At 40.4% G+C, this 23,830-nt stretch overlaps 1 protein-coding gene across 1 annotated transcript in view; it reads left to right on the top strand.

Annotated features, from left to right (window-relative positions):
- The window catches only part of LAMC1 (laminin subunit gamma 1), a 123,992-nt gene that overhangs the window by 64,080 nt on the left and 36,082 nt on the right, over window positions 1–23,830 (top strand). Inside the window, exons 2-3 of the mRNA XM_032291190.1 lie at window positions 17,240–17,544; window positions 21,775–21,905. Coding sequence (XP_032147081.1) covers window positions 17,240–17,544; window positions 21,775–21,905 — 436 coding nt within the window. The remainder of the gene's footprint in view (window positions 1–17,239; window positions 17,545–21,774; window positions 21,906–23,830) is intronic.

The following is a 23,830-nucleotide window of genomic DNA, read 5'->3' as shown; positions in this document are numbered from 1 at the left end:
ATTAGAAAGTAAGTGCCACTTTAAAAGTTTATAAATATGCTTTGTAAATTCTAAAGGTGTGGAAAATTGGTCATGATTGGCTTAGCCTTACCATTCTGTTGCTCTTGTTTTCTACCACTTAGCTCTTTTTCTCCTTCTTATATGCCTTTCATTTTTCATACTATTAATTTTCTTTTTCACTTATCACTGTACATTTAAGAACTTGGAGTGCTTGATCCTTAGCATACAGTTGTGTCCACTTAGGTCTTTTAGGGGAGCCCTAGAAGGGTTGGGAACAACAATAACTGTAAGCAGGCAATAAAAACAGGAATGCCTATATCTATATGTCATCTATATATCTATCTATATATATGAGGCCTATATGTAAATGTGTATATATATACAGGTCTCATTTATGCTAAATTACACAATTATACTGTATAGTAGACTTGAAATTATATTGTGGAAAGAGGGAAAGTAGGGAGACAAATCTAGTGAAGGCTGCCTTGACTTAATAGGGCAGAAACACTGTGCAGTAATGTGCTACATGGCCGCATTGCAATTCTAATCCGCCTACATGCAAAAGTCAATGAGGTCTTTGTTCCAAACTTGTGGAAGCATGAATGAGCCAGGCAGTGGTGAGAGTCCAGCTTAGTTCCACTGTTTTGTAAATTGAGCTAATTTTCAAAAGGATTCAGACATTTACCTTTTCAGGTGATAGAAGCAAGAGCAGAGAATTCATTCTTTCTTGCTACTAAAGAATTTATTCTAAAACATTACATGTCACTTGTCCCTCATGGCTAGATATGGGCAGAGATGTTGGATTATTTGTTTGGAACCTGCAGATTGCACTGCTTCATCTTTTGTAGACATAGAAATCAAGAATTACCTTTTTTCTTCTAAAGATGGAAACAACTATTTGAGAACCCTATCATTAGAAAATTTTAAGCCTTTAAAATAGAACCTTGTCTTCTATTATTCATTGCAAATTATTCAATATAAACTTACCTGCAGCTGGGCATATAGGACTCGACTGAGTACAGAATATTGGCAAAAGCATTGTAGAGGGTCAGAAAATTACTGAAGTCTGAACTTGATTGGAAATCAGCTGATGTTTCATGTCTCTGATGTCCTTCATCTTTGCAAAATCAGTTCCTGTGGCATTTTAGCATTTCTCTAAAACGTTACTATGAGAAAGGGGAAAGTATTGAAAAGATCTAGTTATAGAGATATTCTGAGAAATCTAACAGATAAAATTGTATAGTCAGGCTCTTTGGAGCTAGATGTATACATTAAAGTTCATCTTGTATAAACTCTTTATTTTACACTTGAGAAAATTGACATATGATTGCTCCATACTCCCAAGTACAATACTTCTCTCACTGTGTGTCTTAATTATTTGTATTTATCTCGTCTGTCATATGGAATTCATTTAGGGCAGGGACTCGCCCTTATTTTATGTATGTATCTTCAGTACCCAACGTCTTGCCTGGCACACAGTAAGTTTCAGAATATGTTTGTAAATTGAATGAATCATTGACTGAATTAATCAAACAACAAGTCAGACTCATCTGGGTTCACTCTCTTTCTCCTATTGGGTTGCTGCTTGTTTTACGAGTCAGACAATTCTCTCCCTATAAAAAAACAACAACAAAAACATACCTTGAAATAAAGAGATAGCAGGGGATAAGAGTCCTGGCCCTCAAAACCTTACATTCTTATGTGTATATGTGTGTGACATATAATTAAAACATGTAAAAAGTAAAGGGGATAATTCCAGGTACTGATCATACCGTGAAAAAAGTGTCATGAGCATGAGACAGTAATTATCCAGGTGTCTCCTTTTTAGTAGAAATCTAACCTTACGCACTGGGCCTCAGTCTGTCCATCTCACAGAGAAGAAATCCTTGCTGTTATCATGAAAGCTTATCACATGCTGATGGCTGAAGGAGTTCTTCTGGAAAGCCAGAGCTGCTAAAAGGAACCTCGGGGACTCATTCCTAAGTTCCTCTAAGATCCCTTAGAGGGCTAGAAGCTTCTTGCCCTCTTGGGGACGCCATGTTAATGAATGGAATTTTTGCTACTTAGCTTTAGGAAAAGGGTATTTTCAGACGGAGTTTCACTGTTGTTGCCCAGGCCAGAGTACAGTGGCACAATCTCGGCTCACTGCAACCTCCGCCTCCCGGTTCAAGCGATTCTCCTGCTTCAGCCTCTGGAGTACCTGGGATTACAGTCATGTGCCACCACGCCCGTCTAATTTTGTATAGAGACAGAGTTTCTCCATTTTGGTCAGGCTGGTCTTGAACCCCTGACCTCAGGTAATCCACCTGCCTCAGCCTCCCAAAGTGCTGGGATTAAAGGCATGAGCCACGGAGCCCAGCCAGAAAATGATATTTTATCTTGTTAAAGGCTGCCATGTACAATGGTTTTCTTTTAATGTTGATTTGTTTTTAAAATATGGAAGAAAGCCTTGAAAGGCATCATCATAAGCTTTATGGCAATATCCAGAAAATCTCACCTTGCTTTAGAATTCTAGCCTGTTTTGTTTGGTAGATGAGTCAGTCTACTATAAATAAATATTTATTGAGCACTTGTTTTGCGCCAAGCACAGTGTCCTAGGGATTGTAGTGTTTTTCAAATTGTGCATCCCAGTTCTCTAATGTCATAAAATCAATTCAGTGAGCTATAACCAGCATATTCAAGGAAATGGAATGAAAAAATAGAATATCAGATTGCATCATGGATAGTATTGTATTGTTTTATCAAACATGAGTTTCAATTGTGTATGTATGTGTGTGTTAAAGGTTGCGATGTAAAGTATCTTTTTTACTTGCGTCATTGTTAGAAAAGCTTGAAAAACACTGTTATAGAGCCCACTCAAAAGTATATATTCCTTGCTTTTGAATAAGTTAAACTCTTATTGGGGCAAAGAAATACAAAAGAATAAACACTCAAGTAGCGAAATAAATGCTATGTGTTCAGAAAAGTAAGATGGTAACACAACTTGAAAGTGGCATGGATATGGTGGAACTTGAACCAAACCTGAGAAGATTGATAGGGCGTGGAAGGAGTGAAGACTAGAGAATGGCTTAGAGGTGAGAAGTGGCGTGTGGATAATAAAGACGGCAAGACTGGAACAGCGGTTTCAGTTTACATTAGAGAATCGTAGGATATGGTTTGGAGATAGAAAATGAAGCACAGTTGTCTAGACTTATGGATGCCTTGTGATAACATGCCTGAGGAGTGTGCATTAGATCAAGTTAGCTACATAGATACTTAAGCTGGGGAGTGATATGATATAGGGTGGGTGGGTTTATAGAATACTTTCCATCTTTTTCTTAACTCCTCTTTAGTCATGGAGCTCGTAAGGGAATTTCTTCTACGTAGGTGTTGGATACCAAGTTTCTGGCATCAGATCAAAGAGCCAGAAAGGACTTTGGCTGTTCTCCAGAATGTAAATAGAAAGGTAGAACAAGTCCCTTTGTGGGTGCATATGAAATACTCCCATGGAGGAGAACTGCAGTGCTGTATGAAATATGGCAAAGAGTGGATTGAAGAACATTTCTTCTGATATCACTGTTTAATGTTTGCTCTCAATGTAGAGGGAAGAGCAGATTAAAGGGTCCATGTTTTTGAAGTACTGGGAACCCGACTGACCTACCTGTAATATGCTATGTAAATAATTTGTCATGTGATCTCCTTACCCTCAAGACACCGTCACTGAATATGCTATATACATACTTTATAAAACAATTTCAAACATGATTGCAAAAAGTTTCTCCTCATTGTAAAGGGACATTTGATATTTATTTACCAAACTCTTTACTACTTTCCAATTAAAGATAAATTTAAAACAAAGAAATTTCTGAAATGAGAATGTGCTTTAAAGGGAAGGTGATTTAACTAGAAAGAAGCTTTTTAAAAAATGACTAATGTATAACACTGAATACACCAATAATTCAGATTGACTTCTGATTGAAACTATTCTTTGTTGTGGCAGATTATCAAATGTTCTAAATTGAGGCTGTTCTAGGACATAAGTTTTTAATCTAAGTCATGTTAAATAAAATTTATGAGGGCCCATTGTTTTAGACTAGCCTCTTGCACTAGACCCCAGCAGACCAGACTAAACTAGAATGGAGTTGTTCATTCTAGATGCTACATAATTAAACTGAATCCTGAAACAGGCCTGATTTGTTTAAATAACCGGAAGATTCACAACAACCAATCAAAAGGGGCCCAGTTTACCTGGGCATGATAAGACGTCTCCTCTGTTTTAACCCTAAAAGGAAAGTAACTTTTGAAGCAACCAATCTGCTTTTTGTTCTGTTTCTGCTTTTCTCAGACCTTTTTTGTCTATAAAACCAGTTCCTCTGCCCAGCTCATTGAAACACTCATTCTATTTTACAGAGTAAGATGTTGCTCAATTCTGGAATCAGAAAGCCAATTAAGACCTTTACATTTGTTGTGATTTGGTCTCATAACAGTCATTAGAAAAAATAAGCAGATGCATCTAGGAGTGCAAGATTATTTACATGTAGTCCAGGGAGATTGCATACATTTTAACCATTTTGTGGAAGGTATAATTTAATCAGGAACACAATAGCAAGTTTAAGCACAGCACATGAGAGATGAAGGGATAGGAAGAACACTAACTTTGGTTTCCAAAGGAGAGTGTGTAGAGTGTACATTCTTATTCCTCTGCAAAAGGGGGTGAATGAATGAAAAATGAAGAAGGGGTGTATTCGTTTATACTTATGAAGGCATCTGCTCACAATCAGTCACTTGTAGAGAGAGTGCCAGCTGGCAGGGCACTTTCTTGATGTAAATTGTCCATCCGCTCAGAAGAGCAGAAGTACAAGGAGGCCTTGTGCGAAGGGCTGAATTCCTACCCAGAGGACAAGGGAGGGAGGTTCTTGTGGAGATCTAAATGAGATCTACTTGCGTTTTCCACTTTATCTGCAGTTTTTAACATGTCATTTTTCCCACTGTTCCAGCTATGATTGCTTTTGACTTGAGTAGTCAGTTTCCCCCCTTCACTGCAACTACTGCTTATTACGCTTCTGCCTGGGGAAGGTGGGGGTAGGTATAGGAGAGCACACTGCTGGAAAAATGGTGTCACTTTTTCCGAGAGTGTTGTTTTCTTTGTCTTTCTGCTTCACTGGTTCATTTTTGTGAGCTGTATAAGAGCTAAAGGATACTATTACAGATTTGATTTTTTGAAATGCATCAAATCCCTATCCCCTCCCCTACCTGCTAATCTTTTTGCTTGTCGAGAAAAGAAAGTGCTTCTTTCTGTGAAATCATAGGTAATTCTAGGGATATCAAATGTAATTGAATTAAATCTTGTAAAATTTCTGAATATACTTCTTTCTGCTTTTTTTTTTTTTTTTTTTTAATGACAGTAAAGGAAAAATTCAAACTTCCTTGGACCAAATTTTAAAACAGTATGCTCTGCAGAAGAGAGGTAGAAGAGGTTTTAGTAGAAATCTTTGTTTTTATATTCTTTGATTTCTTAGATCAGGGATCACCAAAGCCTTTCTGTAAAAGGACATATAGTAAATATTTTAGGCTTTGCTGGCCATGCAGGGTCTCCGCAATTGCCCAACCCTGCCCTTGGAGCCAGAAAAGCAGTGATAAACAGTGTGCAAACACATGAGCATAGCTTTATTTCAGTAAAGCTTTGTTTACAAAAATAGGTGTTGGGCTAGATTTGATCTGCCAGCTATGGTTTGCCAGCCTCTGTCTTAGATTCCAAGCTACTTGAAGTGTGTCTTAAGGCTTGAGTCTGGGAGGAGGCGGGATCAGTGACCCAAAGAATTTCTAAAATGAAAAGAAAGCATGCCCTATAGCTTAGCTGTACATGTTGTGTGATAATTTAAAATCCAGAGTATCAAGTCGGGACTTTTAGAGTGTTTTTATAATTCTTTAATCTTATTTTGTCCCCATTCTCTCACTCATCTTTTCCCTCCCTCCTCCCTTTCCTTCCCCTTCCTTCTTCCTCTCCCTCTCTAATTACTATATGAACATCTGGCACTTTGGACTTAAGCGCCCCTTTTAATGTATATTTTTTAAATACCTAAAATTTCTTCTCTGAAAAATAAATGTTCCTATGCTCGTCTGTAGCCAACAGAATGTAACACCCTCCCTGAAAATGCCAACATTACCCGACACAGACTGGGATTAAACAAGTCTAGGCTTCTAGACAAAGAAGAAAAAGTGTTTTCTTATCATTTTGAGTGTACTGAAGCAGAAATTAACTCTTTGCTTTCAGTTGTATCCCTTACCATTGAGAATTACTAGTGGTCCTGTGTTATTTTATTATAGGAAGGACGCACAGATGCCAGTGGGTAGGGAATTTGGTTTATAGGGAGTCTTGACCAATACCTGCCTATAAAGGATATATCCACTGTGAAATCCTCAGCAGTAGACAGGTTTTCTAAAAAAATCAAGTGTGTATTTCTACTTGCCTAGGATTTAGGGCCTTGTGAATGCAAGTTAAATGATAGAGGAAATTGGCATGGAGGAAAATGTTGGGGAATTTGGGTTCAGATGGTGCAGTCACCCCCAGACTTCCTTGGATGTGGAGTGAGTATCCCTGTTGACTTTAACATCTGTGTGTGTCTTAAAGAAGATAGACTGCTATTACCCTGGCTTACTGCTTATGCCTATAGTTGATATGTGGAATAAATTGCAACCTTGAAATGTCTGACATGTGAAAATCAGGAGAGCTTAAGTTCATTCCACAGTGCAACACCAGGGTCAGAAGCCTTTTGTTACCTGAATCTTTAAAGGCTGAGAACCAGGATGCAGAACAGTTTACAGTAGGGAAGTATTTCTCAATTGTAATTGTACATAAAAATTGCCTGTGGTGCTTTAAAAAATACAGAGTCTGGGGGCACATGTTCTCAGGATCTCCTAAGGGCTGTGTCACAGACCATAAAGTTTAAAAAAGAAAAAAAAAAAAAAAAATACAGAGTTTGAGACCTCACCCAAAACCTACAAGAATGGAACTTGTGGAGATGAGGCTCAACAGTTTGTATTTTCAGAAGCTCTCTGGGTGATTCTAATAGCCAGTATGGTACCTTATTGTGGGCCAGATTATGGGAACTACTAGCAGCAAGGCACAGAACAGGACTGGCTCAAATGGGAAGAGGCCTTCCGGAGCTCCTGTAGGTTTTGAACTGTTTGGGTACCGGATAGGTCTTTTTAGCCTGGATGCTTACAGTGATCCTGGAAATGTATATTATGCCTTTTCTCTTTAGGAAATCTTTGGGAAGGCTTTTTTAGTGAGCATCTTTGTGGAAAAAAGGGGCTCTCTTAGACTCACTCTAATCCAGTGGGAGGATTGCTTGCGGCCAGGAATTCAAGTTTGCAGTGAGCCGTGATAGTACCATTGCACTCCAGCCTGGGTGATAGAGCTCTTCCCCTGTCCCTAAAAGAAAATAAATGAGAAAAATTACTTAGAAAATTGTTTTTATTACCTGTCTCCAATCTATGTATATCCACTCCCTAGTTGTCTTCCTCTAATCCCATGGCTTTGAATACCGATTGTATGCTGATGACTTCCAGATTTCTGTCTCCTGCTGTGGCTTCCTCCAGACGTGTATATCCTAACTGCTGACTTGATATTTTCTCTTAGAGGTTTCATGGGCATCTTCAACTTACTATATCTAAAACTGAACTCCCAGTTTCTTGCTCTCCATCCCCCCCATGGCTGCTTCATCTTTCCAGTTGTATAAGCAAAGCTACTACCCCACATCCAGTCCATCAGTAAAACTTGTTTGTTCCACCCTCGTAATATGTCCAAAATACCATTATTTGTTAGCTGTATTACTGCAGAACTCCCCTAACTCATCTTGTTTCTCTATCATCCCCTCTGTAGTCTTTTGTCAGTACAGCAACCGGAGTCATCCTTTTGAAATACTAGTCAGAGCCTGTTATTCCTTTGTATAAAATTCTCCAGTGGGGTTTCATCTCATTCAGAGTAGAAACCAAGTCTCACAGTGACCTACAGAGCTCTCCATATTGTATTCCCTCCCTCTCTCAGCTTCTCTCACCTCATCTCCTGATACTTTCCACCTTACTCGCTGCTGCTGCTTCAGCCCGACTGGCCTCCTCACCGCTCCCTGGAACTTGCCAGCATGCACCTGCCTCAGGGTATTGCACTTGCTGTTCCTGGAATGCTCTTCCCCCAGATGTTGCACAGTTTTACTTCGTCAGGGCTCTGCTCAGATATCATATTATCCATGTCATGATACCATCTGTGATAATGCTGAATTAAATAGCCTCCCCACACACTTTCTATTCCCACTTGTTTTTTCACTGTTATCTGACACACAGAATTTTTATTTTTATTTTAAAATCTTATCCCTTACCCAAGCATGCTCCCTACTTTACTATAAGTTCTACATGGTTGAGACCTTGTGTTATTCTCTGGTGTAGCCCCAGTGCCTAGAACAGGGACCGGCACGTAGTAGGTTTTCAGCAAGTATTTGTTGAATGAATAGAACAATTTGGACTTGAGCAATTATCAAGACCAGTCATAACTGTTAACCTTGACCTAATGGGTGGCTGTGGCAAGAAATTAATAAGCAATTGTGAAAATTGAGGAAGCCATTTTATTATGTAAGCTATTTTATGGTATTTGTAATTATTTCCTCTTTTGAGGACAGATGCAGATACTACATGATCTAGGGGAATTAGGGACCAAGTTTACTAGGAATAGAACTAAAGAATAAAAGGCATTCTAGCAAAATGAAGGATTGGAGTATTTGAAATAGCACGTCACAGTGGACTTTTAAGTTTACTTAGCAAATAGTTGTTGAATAAAAAAGTGCGCTATTGGTCAACTTTTTATGACTTTGTGGGATTATTGGAGTTGACCTTAGTCTGTTACTATACCATTGTGACTAGGTATTAGAACTTGTTTTTCTAATTAGATTGTTTTCTCACTTTAAAAAAAAAAAAAACTATTTTTTTTTACCCTTCTGTTATAGATAAAAGCCAAACTATAGCCAGCTCTCAATAGTATATGAATATCACAGAATAAGAAATTGCTTCCCATAAAATTATGGTGTCTTTTTCATATCTTAACAATTACATATATCTAAAATATGAATTTTACTTATGTAGCTTATATTTAATTGCTTTTTTGTTTCTTTAGTGTTATAATTAACTTAGTTGCCTTCTTTGTGACTCCGTTAAATCTCATGTTAGTTAAATCCCTGTAGTGGGAACTTTGTTCAGCAGAGTGAGTGGATTTTTTGCCTCAGCTTGCACGAGTGGGGGTGAATGCTGGCCTTGTTCCTTTAGCCCCGCTCAAAGACTTATTCATGCCTGTGGTCTACCATCATGAATTAGGTCTGGTATTGAGTCTCAGAAACATGGGGTTTAGGTTAATAAGGCATATTCCCCAGTTCTTGGCTTAAAATTTCTCTTGGGAATCTTATCTTTTTTGATGAGAAATCAAATAAAATGGCAAAGATATGCAGATTAGGATGAATTGATCATATGTTTTGATAGTGGAAAATGTACCCTCTAACAGTGATTTGCACTTATTTGAAATTATTCTCCAAGGGTGCTTGACATTCTTGTTAGTGTTCAGTTAAGAATTCTCTCTCTATTCATGTAATGGTTGTTTTATGATGTAAGTTAAATCAATTTTGGCCCTTCAGTTTACTGAAGTATATATGGCATTTTGGGGCATTGCAATTAGATAATGCAAGCAGAAAGATTTTATTTTTGAGAACTTCTACATCAGGTTAGTGCTATGATCTTATTTAACCATAGCACCAAGTAATATTTTGAGGGTGATAGGGAAAGAGAATTGTCTTTTTTGGCTTAAACTTTAAATTTGATACTTCATGGAAAAATCTAATTTCCATGGAGATTATGGGTTTATCTTCTCCAAAATCATACCATCTATTTTAAAACTTTTGTTTCCCTCTTAGCTCCATAATGATAATCATACCACTGCTTTTATAAATAGAATTCTGTTAGCTTTAAAAAGTTCTAAAATGATATCTTCTGTTTTACCTGCTGCTTTGTTGTATTTCATTGTGGCAGCGTAGAATTGAGACTTTCCGTATTCCATCTCTGCTCATCTTAGTGTGTCTGTTCGTCATTAACAGTGGCCCAAGTGTGATAGGAAGTGCTTATTGCCTGTACTCAGAAAACATGACTATTGAAGCTCTTTGTTCATTCATTTAAAAGGGATGCTTTCTCAAATTGTAATTTCCATTGCATTTGTTGTCATAGATTTAGTTAGGAATTGCTATTTTATACAAAGCTGTAAGGTTACTTGTCCCCATTTGTAAGTTGTGCTGATCTAAATATACTTTCTAAGAGCTTGTCCACTTGCACGGTTGGCATTTGGCTGGTTGACAAGAGGGAGACCATGAAAAGGGAGTACAGAAATTTAGGGGAAAGGAACAGGATAATAAGTTTTTAAAAACAAACCATTTCGAAGATGAGTTTTAATCAATAGAAACTAGCCCTTCAACAGGACTGGATTTTTCCGTAGCTGGAGTGACTGCATTGTACCAGATCATCTTGTTATATTCCGAAAGTGCTTAGTTGTTCTGTAGTGCTTTCCAATCGCCTGCCCATGTCTGCTTCAGAATCCCACAGTCAGTATTAACTTGGCCTTGGGTCGTCTTAATTGGTGAGGCCCTATTTGTGCGATCCATCCTCTGAGGTGGAACAGTAACAGCTGGTGTGCAGCTGGATATGTTGTCCTGGGAACTCTTATTTCAGCCAGCAGTTTTGCTAACAAGATTGGAAACGTTTTCAAATAGTTGCTTTCTGTGACTACTGTTTGTGTTAACTGTTTGGAGAATCCCATTTAGTAGCCTAAACACACCCCATCTCTAATTGACTTTGTGCTACAACTTTATTAAAGTGTTATATTCCTAAGATCAAGTCTGGCTTCAAGGAGAGCATTCATTTTCTGACTTCCAAAGAGTTAACACATAAGAACAGTAGGGAACCAGTGACTCCTAATTTGATACTTTAGAATGAACTAGTTTTCTTTTTCTAATTCAAGCTGTGGAAGTGCATTTTGCAATTTTGTAAAATTCTGTATGGCCATTGTCATTCATTACTAAACTCCAAAGGAGGCTGTTTCACAAGATCCTTAAGGAATTTTTCTGAGCAGCACATAACAGAGAAGCATTTATGTTCCCCAGCAGTCAGTACTTGAATCCAATTCTAAGACAAGAAGAGTTTCTCCCCTACTCAGAGAGATTAGAAATACTTCACCACGTAGGAGGCTTAAGCAGAATTCCTTGGCTTGATCCTGTGTGAACAAAGGCTGGATTCTCATTGTTGAGGCAGCCTGCTCCCCTCCTTTCATTCCCTCAGCCAACATGAACTGTAGGACCCAGAGCAGGAAGTATTGGTTAATTTTGTGTGCTTCATTCTAAACATCTGCCCTTGAGTTTTTTGTTTATGGAAGGGATATGGCGGGGGAGGGAGAGGGACGGTAGAGTACTCAGAAGCTAAACATTTTCCTGGTAGTGTGTATAATCCATGGTTCGTCTTCGTGTGCATGAATGTGAGGTAAGGAGTGGAAGATGTTCTGGTTGAATAGTTGCTGGAATACCTCCAGAAATGCACTTAACTGTTTTCCTTAATCGTTTGGCTTGGCTATTTTACCTTAAAGTCATACTGTCTACTTTCACTTGGTCTCACAGCATGATGATAATCTAGTAACATCATTGGACTGGAAATTAGAAGACCTGGTCCTGGCCGGGCGCGGTGGCTCACACCTGTAATCCCAGCACTTTGGGAGGCCAAGGTGGGCAGATCACAGGTCAGGAGTTCAAGACCAGCCTGACCCACATGGTAAAACCCTCGTCTCTAATAAAAAATACAAAGATTAGATGGGCATGGTGGTGTGCACCTGTGATCCCAGCTGGTCAGGAGGCTGAGGCAGAAGAATTGCTTGAACCAGGGAGGCAGAGGTTACAGTGAGCCAAGATTGCGCCACTGCACTCCAGCCTGAGTGACAGAGCCAGACTCCATTTGAGAAAAAAAAAAAAAAAAAGAAGAAGACCTGGTCCTGTTTTCTGTTCATCTGTCCGTTAACTGGATCTTATTTGTCAATTGTGAAATAAGTAGGATGGACAGAGTAAGGGAAGTATGGTGACAGAGAGGACATGGTAACCCTCAGGTGGAGCTGTTTAACTGAATAAAAAGCCCTTTATTGTTCCAGTTCTGGTTATAGTTAATTCCTGATAACACACATACCTTCCACCTTGATCCCTCTATTCCATTTTCTGTATTTGCTTTCTTATTTATCCAGACTGGATCCCAAATCCCTTGAAGCAACTTTAGTCCCCTAGACTTGTTGTCCTTCTGTTACATTGGTGGAGGGGATGCTGAATGGTGCAGTAGAAATCACACCTCCACTTAGATGTCCATACAAAGGCATGGCCTCCTGTTCTCTTCTCAGCTGCCTGGTCTCTGCCTAGCAAGCCTTCCTTTTTCTAGTCAGCAGCTGTCATTGCTGGTCTTTACAGTGGCTATTACAGCGTTTCTATACTCTTCAGATATTCCCCAGCCAACATTACTCCCTGGCTTTGCCATCAGTCTTTAGCAGGTATCCTTGACTTTCAGCACACAGAAAAAGTCATCAGTAAAACTCAAATTTCATCTTCTGTCCCTTAAAACCTACAGAGTCACTTTGCATGTGCATCCAGACAGAGAGCAGAGAGGCAGGTTTCCCTCTGCAGAGAACCAATCTCCCAACAAACACGGAATCCCATTCTTGTTTTCCAACTTGTATTTTTCACCTTTCCCTCTCTGCTGACTCAAGTACAATAGCATTTAATACACGTTCATCTCTACTATCAGAAAAAAAAAAAAAAGAAAGAAAAGTCAAGTCTTCCCTTGGCCCTGTAACTCTTCTAAATATCATCTTCCCCTCATTCTCCCATTTTCCTCTTCTTTAGCTAGACCACATGGTAGTGGTAGACTAACTGCACTCACTGTGCCTGCCTGCTGTCCATTCTCAATTCTTTTTTTTTTTTTTTTTTTTTTTAAACAGTCTCACTCTGTCACCTAGGCTGGAGTACAGTGGCACAATCTTGGCTCACTGCAACCTCCGCCTCCTGGGTTCCAGCGATTCTCCCATCTCAGCCTTCTGAATAGCTGGGATTACAGGCATGTATCACCACACCTGGCTAATTTTTTGTATTTTTAGTAGAGATGGGGTTTCACCATGTTGGCCAGGCTAATCTTGAACTCCTGATCTCAAGTGATCTGCCTGCCTCAGCCTCCCAAAATGCTGGAATTCCAGGCATGAGCCACCATACCCGGCCTATTGTCAATTCCAACCATTGCCATCCTGCCCCTGGAACTGCTTTTGGTGCAGCCATGACCTCTGTGACTTGAAGCTGATGGACACTTCTTAGTCATTATCTTACCTAGCACTCTCCTAGCAGATTTGAACCCCGTTGACTCCTCCCTCCTGAAAAGCCCCTTTCCTGGGCTTCTGTGACATTTTTATTCTCTACTTGCCCTCCTCCTGCTGGCTGCCCCTTTATAGCCTACTGTCATCTCCCGCTGTGTGTGCTGTGAATGTTTGTGCTCCTCAGGGTGGTCTCAGAAGTCAGGCTCTCACGCAACAGTCTTGCCCCATGGGCTTCATCTGTACTCAAGTCTCCAGTGTCCATCTACATAGTGAGTCCCAAGACTCTCCTTCTAACTCACACATCTCTCTTGGCCCTTCAGACTGCTCACATCCAGCTCCCTACAGACATTTCCTCGTCTAGATGACTTGCAGGCATCTCAAAACTAGCATATCTGAAACTGAATTCATCTTCGCACCTTGCCCCTGCCACCACCTCCACTCCTGCACACCCTCCTCTGTTCTCTATTTTGGTGAATGGTACTACCCTCCACCTGGTTCGTTTTAAACTAGAAAACTGAATGTTATTCTTAATCCTCCCACTCATGGAATGGGAAAAAGCAGCTTTGACAATGAAACAGGGTACTAACAGGTACAAGTAGAGGACACTTTGAGAGCAGCTCCCAGTCACCCTTGCAGTGCGTCAGTTACCAAGTTACTAGTGATAACGGCTTCCTACACCTCACTCAGATCCATTCATTTCTCTCCATTCCTCTGTTCCCAGTCATAGTTCAGCCTTTTTTGTCTCTCCTGATTATTGCCACATCTTCTCGACCTCCCTGTCTTCATTCCTGTCCTTTCCAGCCTAATCTCCATGCTAATCTTCCTAAAAATCAAACCTGATCATGTATTTCCTGGTTTAAAGCCTGCAGTGGCTGGCCATTGCGCTTAAGCTCAAGGTGCTCCTTAACATGACTGTAGCCTGGTGTACTCTGCTTCTTGTTTGCCTCATCTCCAGCCACTTCTCTAGTTCTAGCTACCCTAGACAACTCTAATTCCTCCAGTGAGCACTCCTCTGTGTTCTCTGGGCTTTCATACATGGCATTTCATACATGCCTGGACTATGGATGCCTGTTTGGTTAGCTCATTCTAAGCATTCCTCATGTCTTGGACTTAGATACTACTTCCTCTAGGAAGCATTTCTTGAACTCACAGATCTGGGTTAGGTGACCTTCTCCATGCTTTCCAAACATGATGCACTTCCCCTGTCATGGAATTGCCTCATGATGATTTGTAAATTGTAGTTATCCTTATGCACTGTGGGGCTGACTGCAACTGAGGGCAGTGCACATGGCTCTCGTGTCATGGAGGTATGTGAACCTCCATACAGACTGCCACAGAGCTCCCTTATTTCCAGCTGTGGCTGTAGGTTGGCATGAAAAAGGTGACCCTGCAAATGAAGCTGAATGCCAGCAAGGCCAGGCCAGCACCTGTAAGTAGACTGCATCCGAGTTTAATGCTAGTGTAATTGCTTTCTGGACATTTTGCTACTTATGGCTCTGTGTCTGTGGCTGCAGCAATAGACATTTGCCTGATTCTTTCAGAGTGTGGCTCTGTAGTACAGATGTTGATTGAAACGTAGGATGGCTTGATTTATTTTACCTTCTGTCCTTGGGCTGCTAAAGAACAATGAGATATCAGAAAGCTAGAGAGAACATAGAGAAGCAAGGATAATCTGTAATCCACAGACCAGTGAGTGAGCCTTTGAACAGTCCAGGCCACCTACTCATGAGTAAAACCATATTATTTAACCATTTTGGAATGTCTTAGATAGTCTCTGGAATGCCACAGATAACTGTACTATAACCTCGCCCTTATTCAAAGGTGACATCTTGACATTTTTGACACAATGAAGAGATGCAGGTAAAATTTGCATTCTTTTAACAGGAGATATGTAAACTGTATTTGTGTGACCTGAATCTAGGCAAAATGCCTGCATCCTAGGTAGAATATTCATATTTGTACTGTACCAGGAACAGTCAGGTCCTTTTGTGTGAACATATTCAGAATCCTAGTTCAGGAATTTTCTTTATAAACCCTATTGTTGTAATGCCGTATATTGGTATATAGTTTTACAATAGTCAAGTATGTGTAGATCTTAGTTTGACCTTCCAACAGCTTTCGAAGTAGGTAGGGCAGGGATTATCATCATTTTTACAAAGAGAAAATGGCAGAGCAGAAATCATATGGTTAGTAAAGGAGGGAGTTAGGACCTGAACTCAGGTCTCAAAATGACCAGTCCTGTGTTCTTTCCGTCATGCCACATGACTTTGTGTTGAAGCTCGTGTGTGTGCCAAGTATGTCTCATGTATGTGGGGGACAGTTAATCCAACCTCTTCTAAGATCTGGGCCAGTTGAGAAATAGTCAGATATGGCTCATCCTATCAGTTTTATTATCGTGAACGCTCAGTTGAAGAATGTGGCCTGGACACATAGCTTGCATGGACTTTCTGCTCTTTTCCTCCCTGAATTGACCTCATCCACGTAGTCCCAGATCCAGCAGCAGGACAGCAGCAGGCTGCGCCCCACATCGAGGCAGAACCCCACTGTATTGCACTGAGTGCAGGAGGGGAGAGAGGGGAACTCCGGCCAGCAGCCAGAGAGAGACAAAGCAGAGTCCAGGCCACACATGAGGAATCGCTTCTTGTCTCAGGGACTAGTGGGTATGAGGAACTGAGAGTGGCAGAAGTCTCTTCTCAACACTTCTGAGAGCACAGAAGTTGCTGTTCTGTGGGTTTTGTAGGAAAGGGTTAGGATGGTTCTTGAGTTAATTGGCTTAGGGAGAAAAAACTGTAAGCTCCTTGAGTACAAGGATCCCTGTGTCTAACAATTCTCTCCCTCGATTTATGTAGCACAGAGCCAAGCACAGAGTAGTGCCCAACAAATGCTTGTTGACCAAACTGTGATCTTCACTATAACACAGAAGTAGGAAAGTACAGATATTGTTAGAGATAGCAAGACCCAATGTGTGGCTGAATGGTGATTATTTCTTTTACTCATGTGAAAGCTTATACTGGCTGGCAACCAAGCCATCCTGACCATAAGACCATACTCTGCTTTTGCAGGGAACTGTCTTCCCCAGCGACCGCTCTCTTTTCCTCTCTGCTCAGAGTTCATTTCTCATATATTCTCTTTTGAACATATTCAAACAACCTCTTTAAACCTCCTCCCTCCCTCCTCTTTTTCCCCCCATTTCATTGTTCATCTACTGAAGGAAATTTTTTTTCCTCTTTCTTATTCTACTCCCTGCTACATCTTGCAAACACTGTCTTTCTCCCTTCTTCAAATGTCTGTATCTTAACTTGGTAGATAAGTAGAAGAATAGTGCTGATGATATTCTTCCTGCATCAGAAGTGATGCTACAGTTAATAGAGAATGAGGTTTTTTCCAAAGTCTTGAAGTTCCTGGAGACCCATTTAGAAAGTCAGCGTATATTTACTTTTGTATCTTTTATTTAAGCTTTTGCTGAAGTACCAGCATTAAGAATAAATGTGCTTTTTATTCCATTTTAGTTTTAATTAATAGTATAAGTACAGTACTAACATATGCCGCCAGATTTCATTGCACTTAAAATTTCCACAATGCATGTCACGAACAGGCCTTTATGAGCCCACTTACGGACCCAACTGTAATTTGTCATTTTATGGGAAAATAGGTAGTTTCCTGTTTTAGAATAGCTGTTGGACACAACTAATATGCTGTTTGTTAAATATCTGATGTCTTCTTAATTTAATGTGTATAAGGTGATTTGTATCTTTTGTCAAGTTCCAAACTTAGGTGGGAATAGAGGGGATTTTTTTTGCTTCATACATATGACTTACGACCTTTGATGTGTTTGTCCCACAGGGAAAGCTTTTGACATCACCTATGTGCGTCTCAAGTTCCACACCAGCCGCCCAGAGAGCTTTGCCATTTACAAGCGCACGCGGGAAGACGGGCCCTGGATTCCTTACCAGTACTACAGTGGTTCCTGCGAGAACACCTACTTGAAGGCAAACCGCGGCTTCATCAGGACAGGAGGGGACGAGCAGCAGGCCTTGTGTACTGATGAGTTCAGTGACATTTCTCCCCTCACCGGGGGCAACGTGGCCTTTTCTACCCTGGAAGGAAGGCCCAGTGCCTATAACTTTGACAATAGCCCTGTGCTGCAGGTAAGTTCTCCCAGGTTGGCTTGAAGCCAGCTAGTTTTACAACATGCAAGATACAGGAAAGATTATTGTAGCAGGGCCTGTGGCCCCATCTCTGAGGTACAGGGTCAGAGTAGACTTCTTCAGCAACACAGACAGCTGGATTTTATTCTGCTCTCTGTGTGCTATGAATAAGTGAAGGGAAGTAGTTTTGTTCCTGCTGCCTGGTTGATGTTTGTTCTTATGCCCTTGCAAGGTCTATTCTGGGATGTAAACTTTACACATTTTTTTAAAAAGTCAAACAATTTTAACTTTAATCTCTGTACCTGAGGTGGAAACAGTTTCCTTCTGACCTTTTGAAGAGAACATTTGACCTAATAACCCAGTTTTCTTGGATCTTTTTTGATTTGACAAAATAAAAGTATTTTTTTTTTTTTTAATTAGCAAAGGGAAACAGTTGAAGCAAGATATTTGAGAATGCCATCTTCTTTCATTTTTACACAAGAAAATTTTGATTAGGTTTGTCTGGCACCATTGCTGATCATTAAAGAAACTCCTCATCACCTCAAAGGATGGGTGTTAGCATTTAGGTACCCATGGCATTGTACTTAAACATCCTGATAGAAACTAAACCCTGTTTGAGAAAGATTTTTTTCTCATGAATTCTACATGCGTATTCCTTATACACCGTAATATGGAATTCTTATGTGTTGCTCAGATTTCTGCGAACTTTTCATATGTCCTGGCTGTTTGATTATGGAAAAGCTGGTGAGCCGCATGCCGTACTCAGCACCTTAACACAGAATTGGAGATGCTGCTGTCATGTGGCTGAAGTCAGCAACCACATGGGGACAGCCTATATCAGTTGACTGAAATAAGAAAGACTAATAATAGGCTTTCGAATGCTGTGTACATTATATGAAAAGCGATTGTGATTTTTAAATAGGAAATACCCTGTTTTTCTGGGGTTTCTACTTTTGTATCTTCTTGTTCTTTCTATGTGGAATCCATTGTTGTGTTCAAGGGCTCTCTTTCTAATTTGATTGGTTTTGGACAGTGACATAAGAATATATTTTTCTGGGGGTCCAATTGCCCCCCTCTTCCATTGTATTTCTGTACGTTGCTGGGAGAGCATGAACATGAAAGCTCTTGGTAAATTCTGAGGTTATGGTGAGTAGTGAGTGTGCTTGCCAAGGCCTTGCAAAAAAGTGTTTCTTGCAATGGATATAAGTTGTGTTTAAAATCAATGGCAGAGAGAATAGCTGATTTTGATAGATGAAAAAGCAGGGCCGGGCGTGGTGGCTCATACCTGTAATCAGCACTTTGGGAGGCCGAGGCAGGTGGATCACTTGAGGTTAGGCGTTCGAAACCAGCCTAGCCAACATGATGAAACCCTGTCTCTACTACAAATAAAAAAAAAAAAAAAGTTAGTCAGGCACGGTGGCAGGCACCAGTAATCCCAGCTGCTCTGGAGGCTGAGGCAGGAGAATTGCTTGAGCCCGGGAGGTGGAGGTTGCAGTGAGCAGAGATCATGCCACTGCACTCCAGTCTGGGCAACAGAGTGAGACTCCATCTCAAAAAAAAAAAAAAGAAAAAGAAGAAAAGAAAAAGCAGAAGACTGAATGCCCAGGGGAAACGTGACCCACAAATACTCTTTAAGTTGATTAGCTAGCAAATATTTGCCGGACTTCTTCCTTTCCTACAGCAAATTATTGCATTTTCCTGTCCTGATGAGGCAACAATAGAAAGAACAGTGGAGTCAGTAGGAAAATGCAGTGATACAAAGTTGTAACTGTGGTTTTCTGGCATCTTTGGTAACTGTACACCTGGTCAGCCTGTCTTGAATCATTACCCCAATTGTAGGAATTGTGATGTTTGTTGTGCATTATGCCATAGAAACTACAGAGACTACATGTGGTAATGAGACTACGTGTGGTAAAAATGTTATGAATTATGACCTGGCATTAAAAAAAATGTCATGGGTATCTGCATAGACGTGGTCAGTCAGTTTTATTAGGCAGTAACATTAATTGTGTGTCTCTGGATGTAAGAGCTCTGGCTCTGATATCCAGTTGCCAAGGAGGTTGAGCTAATTTGACTTTTAGCTGATCTGACAATGAGGAGAGAGAACTCCTGCCTCTCTCCCTCTCCTCATTGCTCCCTGAACCTCCCTGAAGAACCTGAAATCTCCCAGATGGGGAAGGAAACCCTTCCTAGTTTCACTATGTTGTAAGTATTACTATACATACATTGATTTACGATAATAATGTACACTTACTAAAGCACTTACTGTGGTGTACTATAATGTGACAAGCACTGTTCTAAGCCCTTTAATTTTTCAGCTCAGTTAACCTTCACAGTAACTCTGTAAGGTAGATACTTTTATTGTCTCCATTTTATAGATGAGGAATCAGAGGCCCAGAAAGGATATAACTTGCCCCAAATTCAAGGTCGAGCTCCAGGGTCTGTTCTTTAAAGATGCCCATTAGGAAGAAAAATGGCTTAGCTTTTTGAGAAGCTTTTATTCAAAGAGAGCTGTGATAAGGATGAAGCCTGTAGAAGACATAATAAGCATTAAACAGAGATACGTTTAGCTATTTACATTACAGACCACTGAAAGATTCCTACCGTTGTGGCCGTGAGTAGGAGTTGTTATTGGAGTTCCAAGTTTGGATATGGTGAAATCATCGTCTCTTCTCCTTTCTAATTATGCTTGAAGGCTTCGCGGAGATTAGCTTTTATGAGCTCTCCGTGTTGTTTTATATGCCAGGTATTTGGTGTGGCTTAAGGCAGTGGTTCCAAATCAGGGGTGTGCCTCCCAGACTCACCTGGAGCCTTCTGAAAACATAGACGTCTGTACCTCTGCACATGTTTGTTATGTCTCCAAAGGTGATTTTGTTGTGCAGTCCCTAGCTAAAACTTAAAATGGAAATGCTATCTTTGAGTGGTTATATGTAATACACCACCCCAAAACCTAATGGTTTTAGATAACTGTGATTTGTTATTTCTCATGATTCTTTGTTAGCATGGGTCACTCACCTGGCAGGTTAGCTGCAGCCTGGGTCTCTGTCTCCCTGTGGTCCTTTGTCATCAGGAGGCTAGACTGGGCGTTACACCACAGTGGAAGTGATCTGGGAGGGTGAGTCCCTGTGCACAAGTACTTATCAAGCCTCTGCTTATGTCACATTTTCTGGTGTACCCTCTGCCAAAAACAGTCACACACCCAAACCTAGAGTCAGCATAGAAAGAGACTGTACTGGGTGTGGGCCCTAGCAAACATGATTCACTGGGACCATTAGTATAGCATTCTACCACACATGTAAACATCTGCCTAAAATTAGCTCCAAGTAAGGACTTAGATCTCATAAAACCCAGGGAAAAACTGTATAGCTCCCCTTCTTGTCTTCTGCCATTACGGTACACCTACCAACTTGATCAGTTGTGGTTTTTTCAAATTCATTCATTCACTTACCAAATAATAGTTTGCATACCTACTGCATGCTAGGGAAATCGCAGTGAACAAAACAAAAATTTCCTACCCTCATGGCACTTACAGTACGGTGGGAAGGGGAGGGTGTGTGTGGAAAAAGACAATGTAAATAAAGTAAGAGTGGAAAATAGGGAGTTGGGGAGGGGTAGCAATGTTAGATGAGTGGCCAGGGAGGGCCTCAGAGAGAAGGTGATATTGTGGGGAGGGACAAGACAAACACAACATCCAACTGGTTTAAGCCGAGGTAATAATTTATTAGCAAGTACTTGGGCATCTCCCCCAGATCTGTCAGTATTGGGGATTGGGTTGGCAGGGAGAAATAGATGCTACAAAATGGGCAGGCACAGGCAATGAGCAGCATCTGTGATCCAAGTGCAGTGCCCCATGAGCTCTGAGCTGTTCCCCCCGACTGGATTTGGGTTGCAGATGCAGGATGGAGGGAAGGGACATGTGTATTGAGTCCCTAATGTATGCTGCACATTATATTTTATTTAAGCCTCTCAGCAGCCTTGCAAAGAAATTAGTTATCCTCCTTGCTTTTTGAGACTCTGAGTGGTAAAGTAACAAATCAAAGAAGGGAAGAGTCAGAAAGGAGAAAACTATTAGAAAATTATAGAAGTCATTGAGTATTACAATAAGAGTTAGTGCCAGAAGAGGACATAAGTTAAATGATAAGTTAGCGATTTAGAACACTTTGTCACATTTAGATCACATTTTCAGGCCCTCCACTTCTCTTTTATGTTTCTGTTTTTGCTTCCTGACAGGAATGGGTAACTGCCACTGACATCAGAGTAACTCTTAATCGCCTGAACACTTTTGGAGATGAAGTGTTTAACGATCCCAAAGTTCTCAAGTCCTATTATTATGCGATCTCTGATTTTGCTGTGGGTGGCAGGTAAGTAAAGTATTAAATTAGTCTTGAAAGCATTGGAGCTTTGGCATAGAGGTGAATCTAGCAACTTGTTTACAACCATGTTAGTACCGTTGCTAGATGTTTTTTCTACCAAGAATAGGAGTGGCATTCCTTCTTATGTGATAATGCTTAACTGACTGAAAGACAAACAGCAGCCTAGGATATTTTCACTGTCAGATCTTCTCGTTGTTCTGGGAACTAAGCAAAACCTTGTCAAATCAACACACTTAGTGAATTCTTAGTGACAATTTAAGTGCAAAGGCACTGTGAAGCACCTGAGGAAGGGTAAGACTCACCTTATCCTACTGAGAAGTCCTCACCTTCTTGGATCTTACAAATGAACAGGATATGCAGTGTATGAATATGTGAAAACTAAAATACTGGCAGTCACCTGTCTTTAAAAAATAGATAAAGCAGCAGTAGAAAAGATGCCACATATCAAGAATGATCCAAAACTGCCAGGCTAGGGAAGCAGATGGCATCTGAGCTGGGTCTTGAAGGCTTTGGATAAGGAAGGAGAGAATGCCTGGGTTCGATACAAGGGGATGGACATGTCATGAGCAGAAGTTTAGAGATGGTAGAGTATAAACCCATTTAACTGAAGGAAAATCTCTTATGAATTTGTAGAGTTGTAAACTAGAAAGATAGTTTGGTAGCCAGAGACCGAACTTAAACAGCCGGTGAAGAATCTTGGACTTACCTTCTCTGTATTAGACCATGATATCCTAAGAGCAGAAAACTTACTTTTGCTTACATTGTTCCAGGTATGAGATTGGTGCTTAGTGAAAGTTGATAGGACCTGTAACCAATGAGAAGCCAGGCAGAATTTTTGGAGTAGGGCTGTGATAAGAAAACGGTGGGCCAGGAGGATTAATGTGCAAAGAGGGTAAAAGTAGTGTACAATTGAGGGAATTCATATTCCTGATACGATGCTGGGTTAGGCAACAAATACATAACATTAGGCTGGTGGCAACAGAATAGAAAGGAACATATATGTGCATTTTATTGTGAAGGAAAAATTACCAGGACTTTAGTCAAAGGTGCTTTTAAGGTTTAGCGATCAGGAGAATGGTGATGCCATTAATAAAATGAAGATGAGCTAAACTGATGAGTTTGGTTATAGATATGTAAAATTTCGTGTCATGGGGGCATCAAAGTTTGTGTAGCAGTCAAGGATAAGAGCTTGAGAGAAGATGAGAGCAACATTACTATTCCACGGTGCACATTAGTATTCATGGGAATTTCCATGAGTCCTTAATTTATTATCATACTTGCATCTAGGGGTTCCTTCAGGGATTCTTGCTCCAGACAGCCTGGGAGATACTAGTCTGACTACCAGACATCCATCTGGTGGTGAGTTATCTAATGTGTCTCACCACATTTAGGTCGGAATACTTTAAAATCATTATGGCAGATAATTGCTGATGTTCGACTTATTTTGTGCTTGTGCAATCCTGAGCGTGTAAATAAAGCACTCCTTGATCTTCCCAATAACCTTATGAAATAGGCATTATCATCATCCCTGTTTTACAGGTGAGGTACAGAAGTTAAGTTACACTTGTAAGTGACAGGGGAGGGTTTCAAACCCAGCCAGCCTGGCTTCAGAGTTTATGCTTTTCTGAACCACTACACTCTGCTGTTCTTGACCCACAGGTTTGACTTCAGGAATAGATCCTACAGATATCCTCAGAAATTGTTATGGACTTTGTTTTCATGTCTGGTTAATCCCCACCCCTGCTAAGTAAAGCTACCTTGTTTAATTTTTTTTCATCCTTGAAAATTCAGACAGCCATTACTTAACCTTTCTCAGTTCCTCAGTTTACACTTTTGAATGGTAAAACTCAAAAGCATTCATAGGTTGTTTTTAGTTCTCTGTGTACTTAGTTTTTTTGTGTGCATTTTTGGGA

This window comes from Sapajus apella, unplaced genomic scaffold, assembly GCF_009761245.1.
Source record: "Sapajus apella isolate SASKATOON/1434 unplaced genomic scaffold, GSC_monkey_1.0 scaffold25, whole genome shotgun sequence".
Taxonomy (NCBI): domain Eukaryota; kingdom Metazoa; phylum Chordata; class Mammalia; order Primates; family Cebidae; genus Sapajus; species Sapajus apella.
This window is presented reverse-complemented; position numbering and strand designations above follow the sequence as displayed.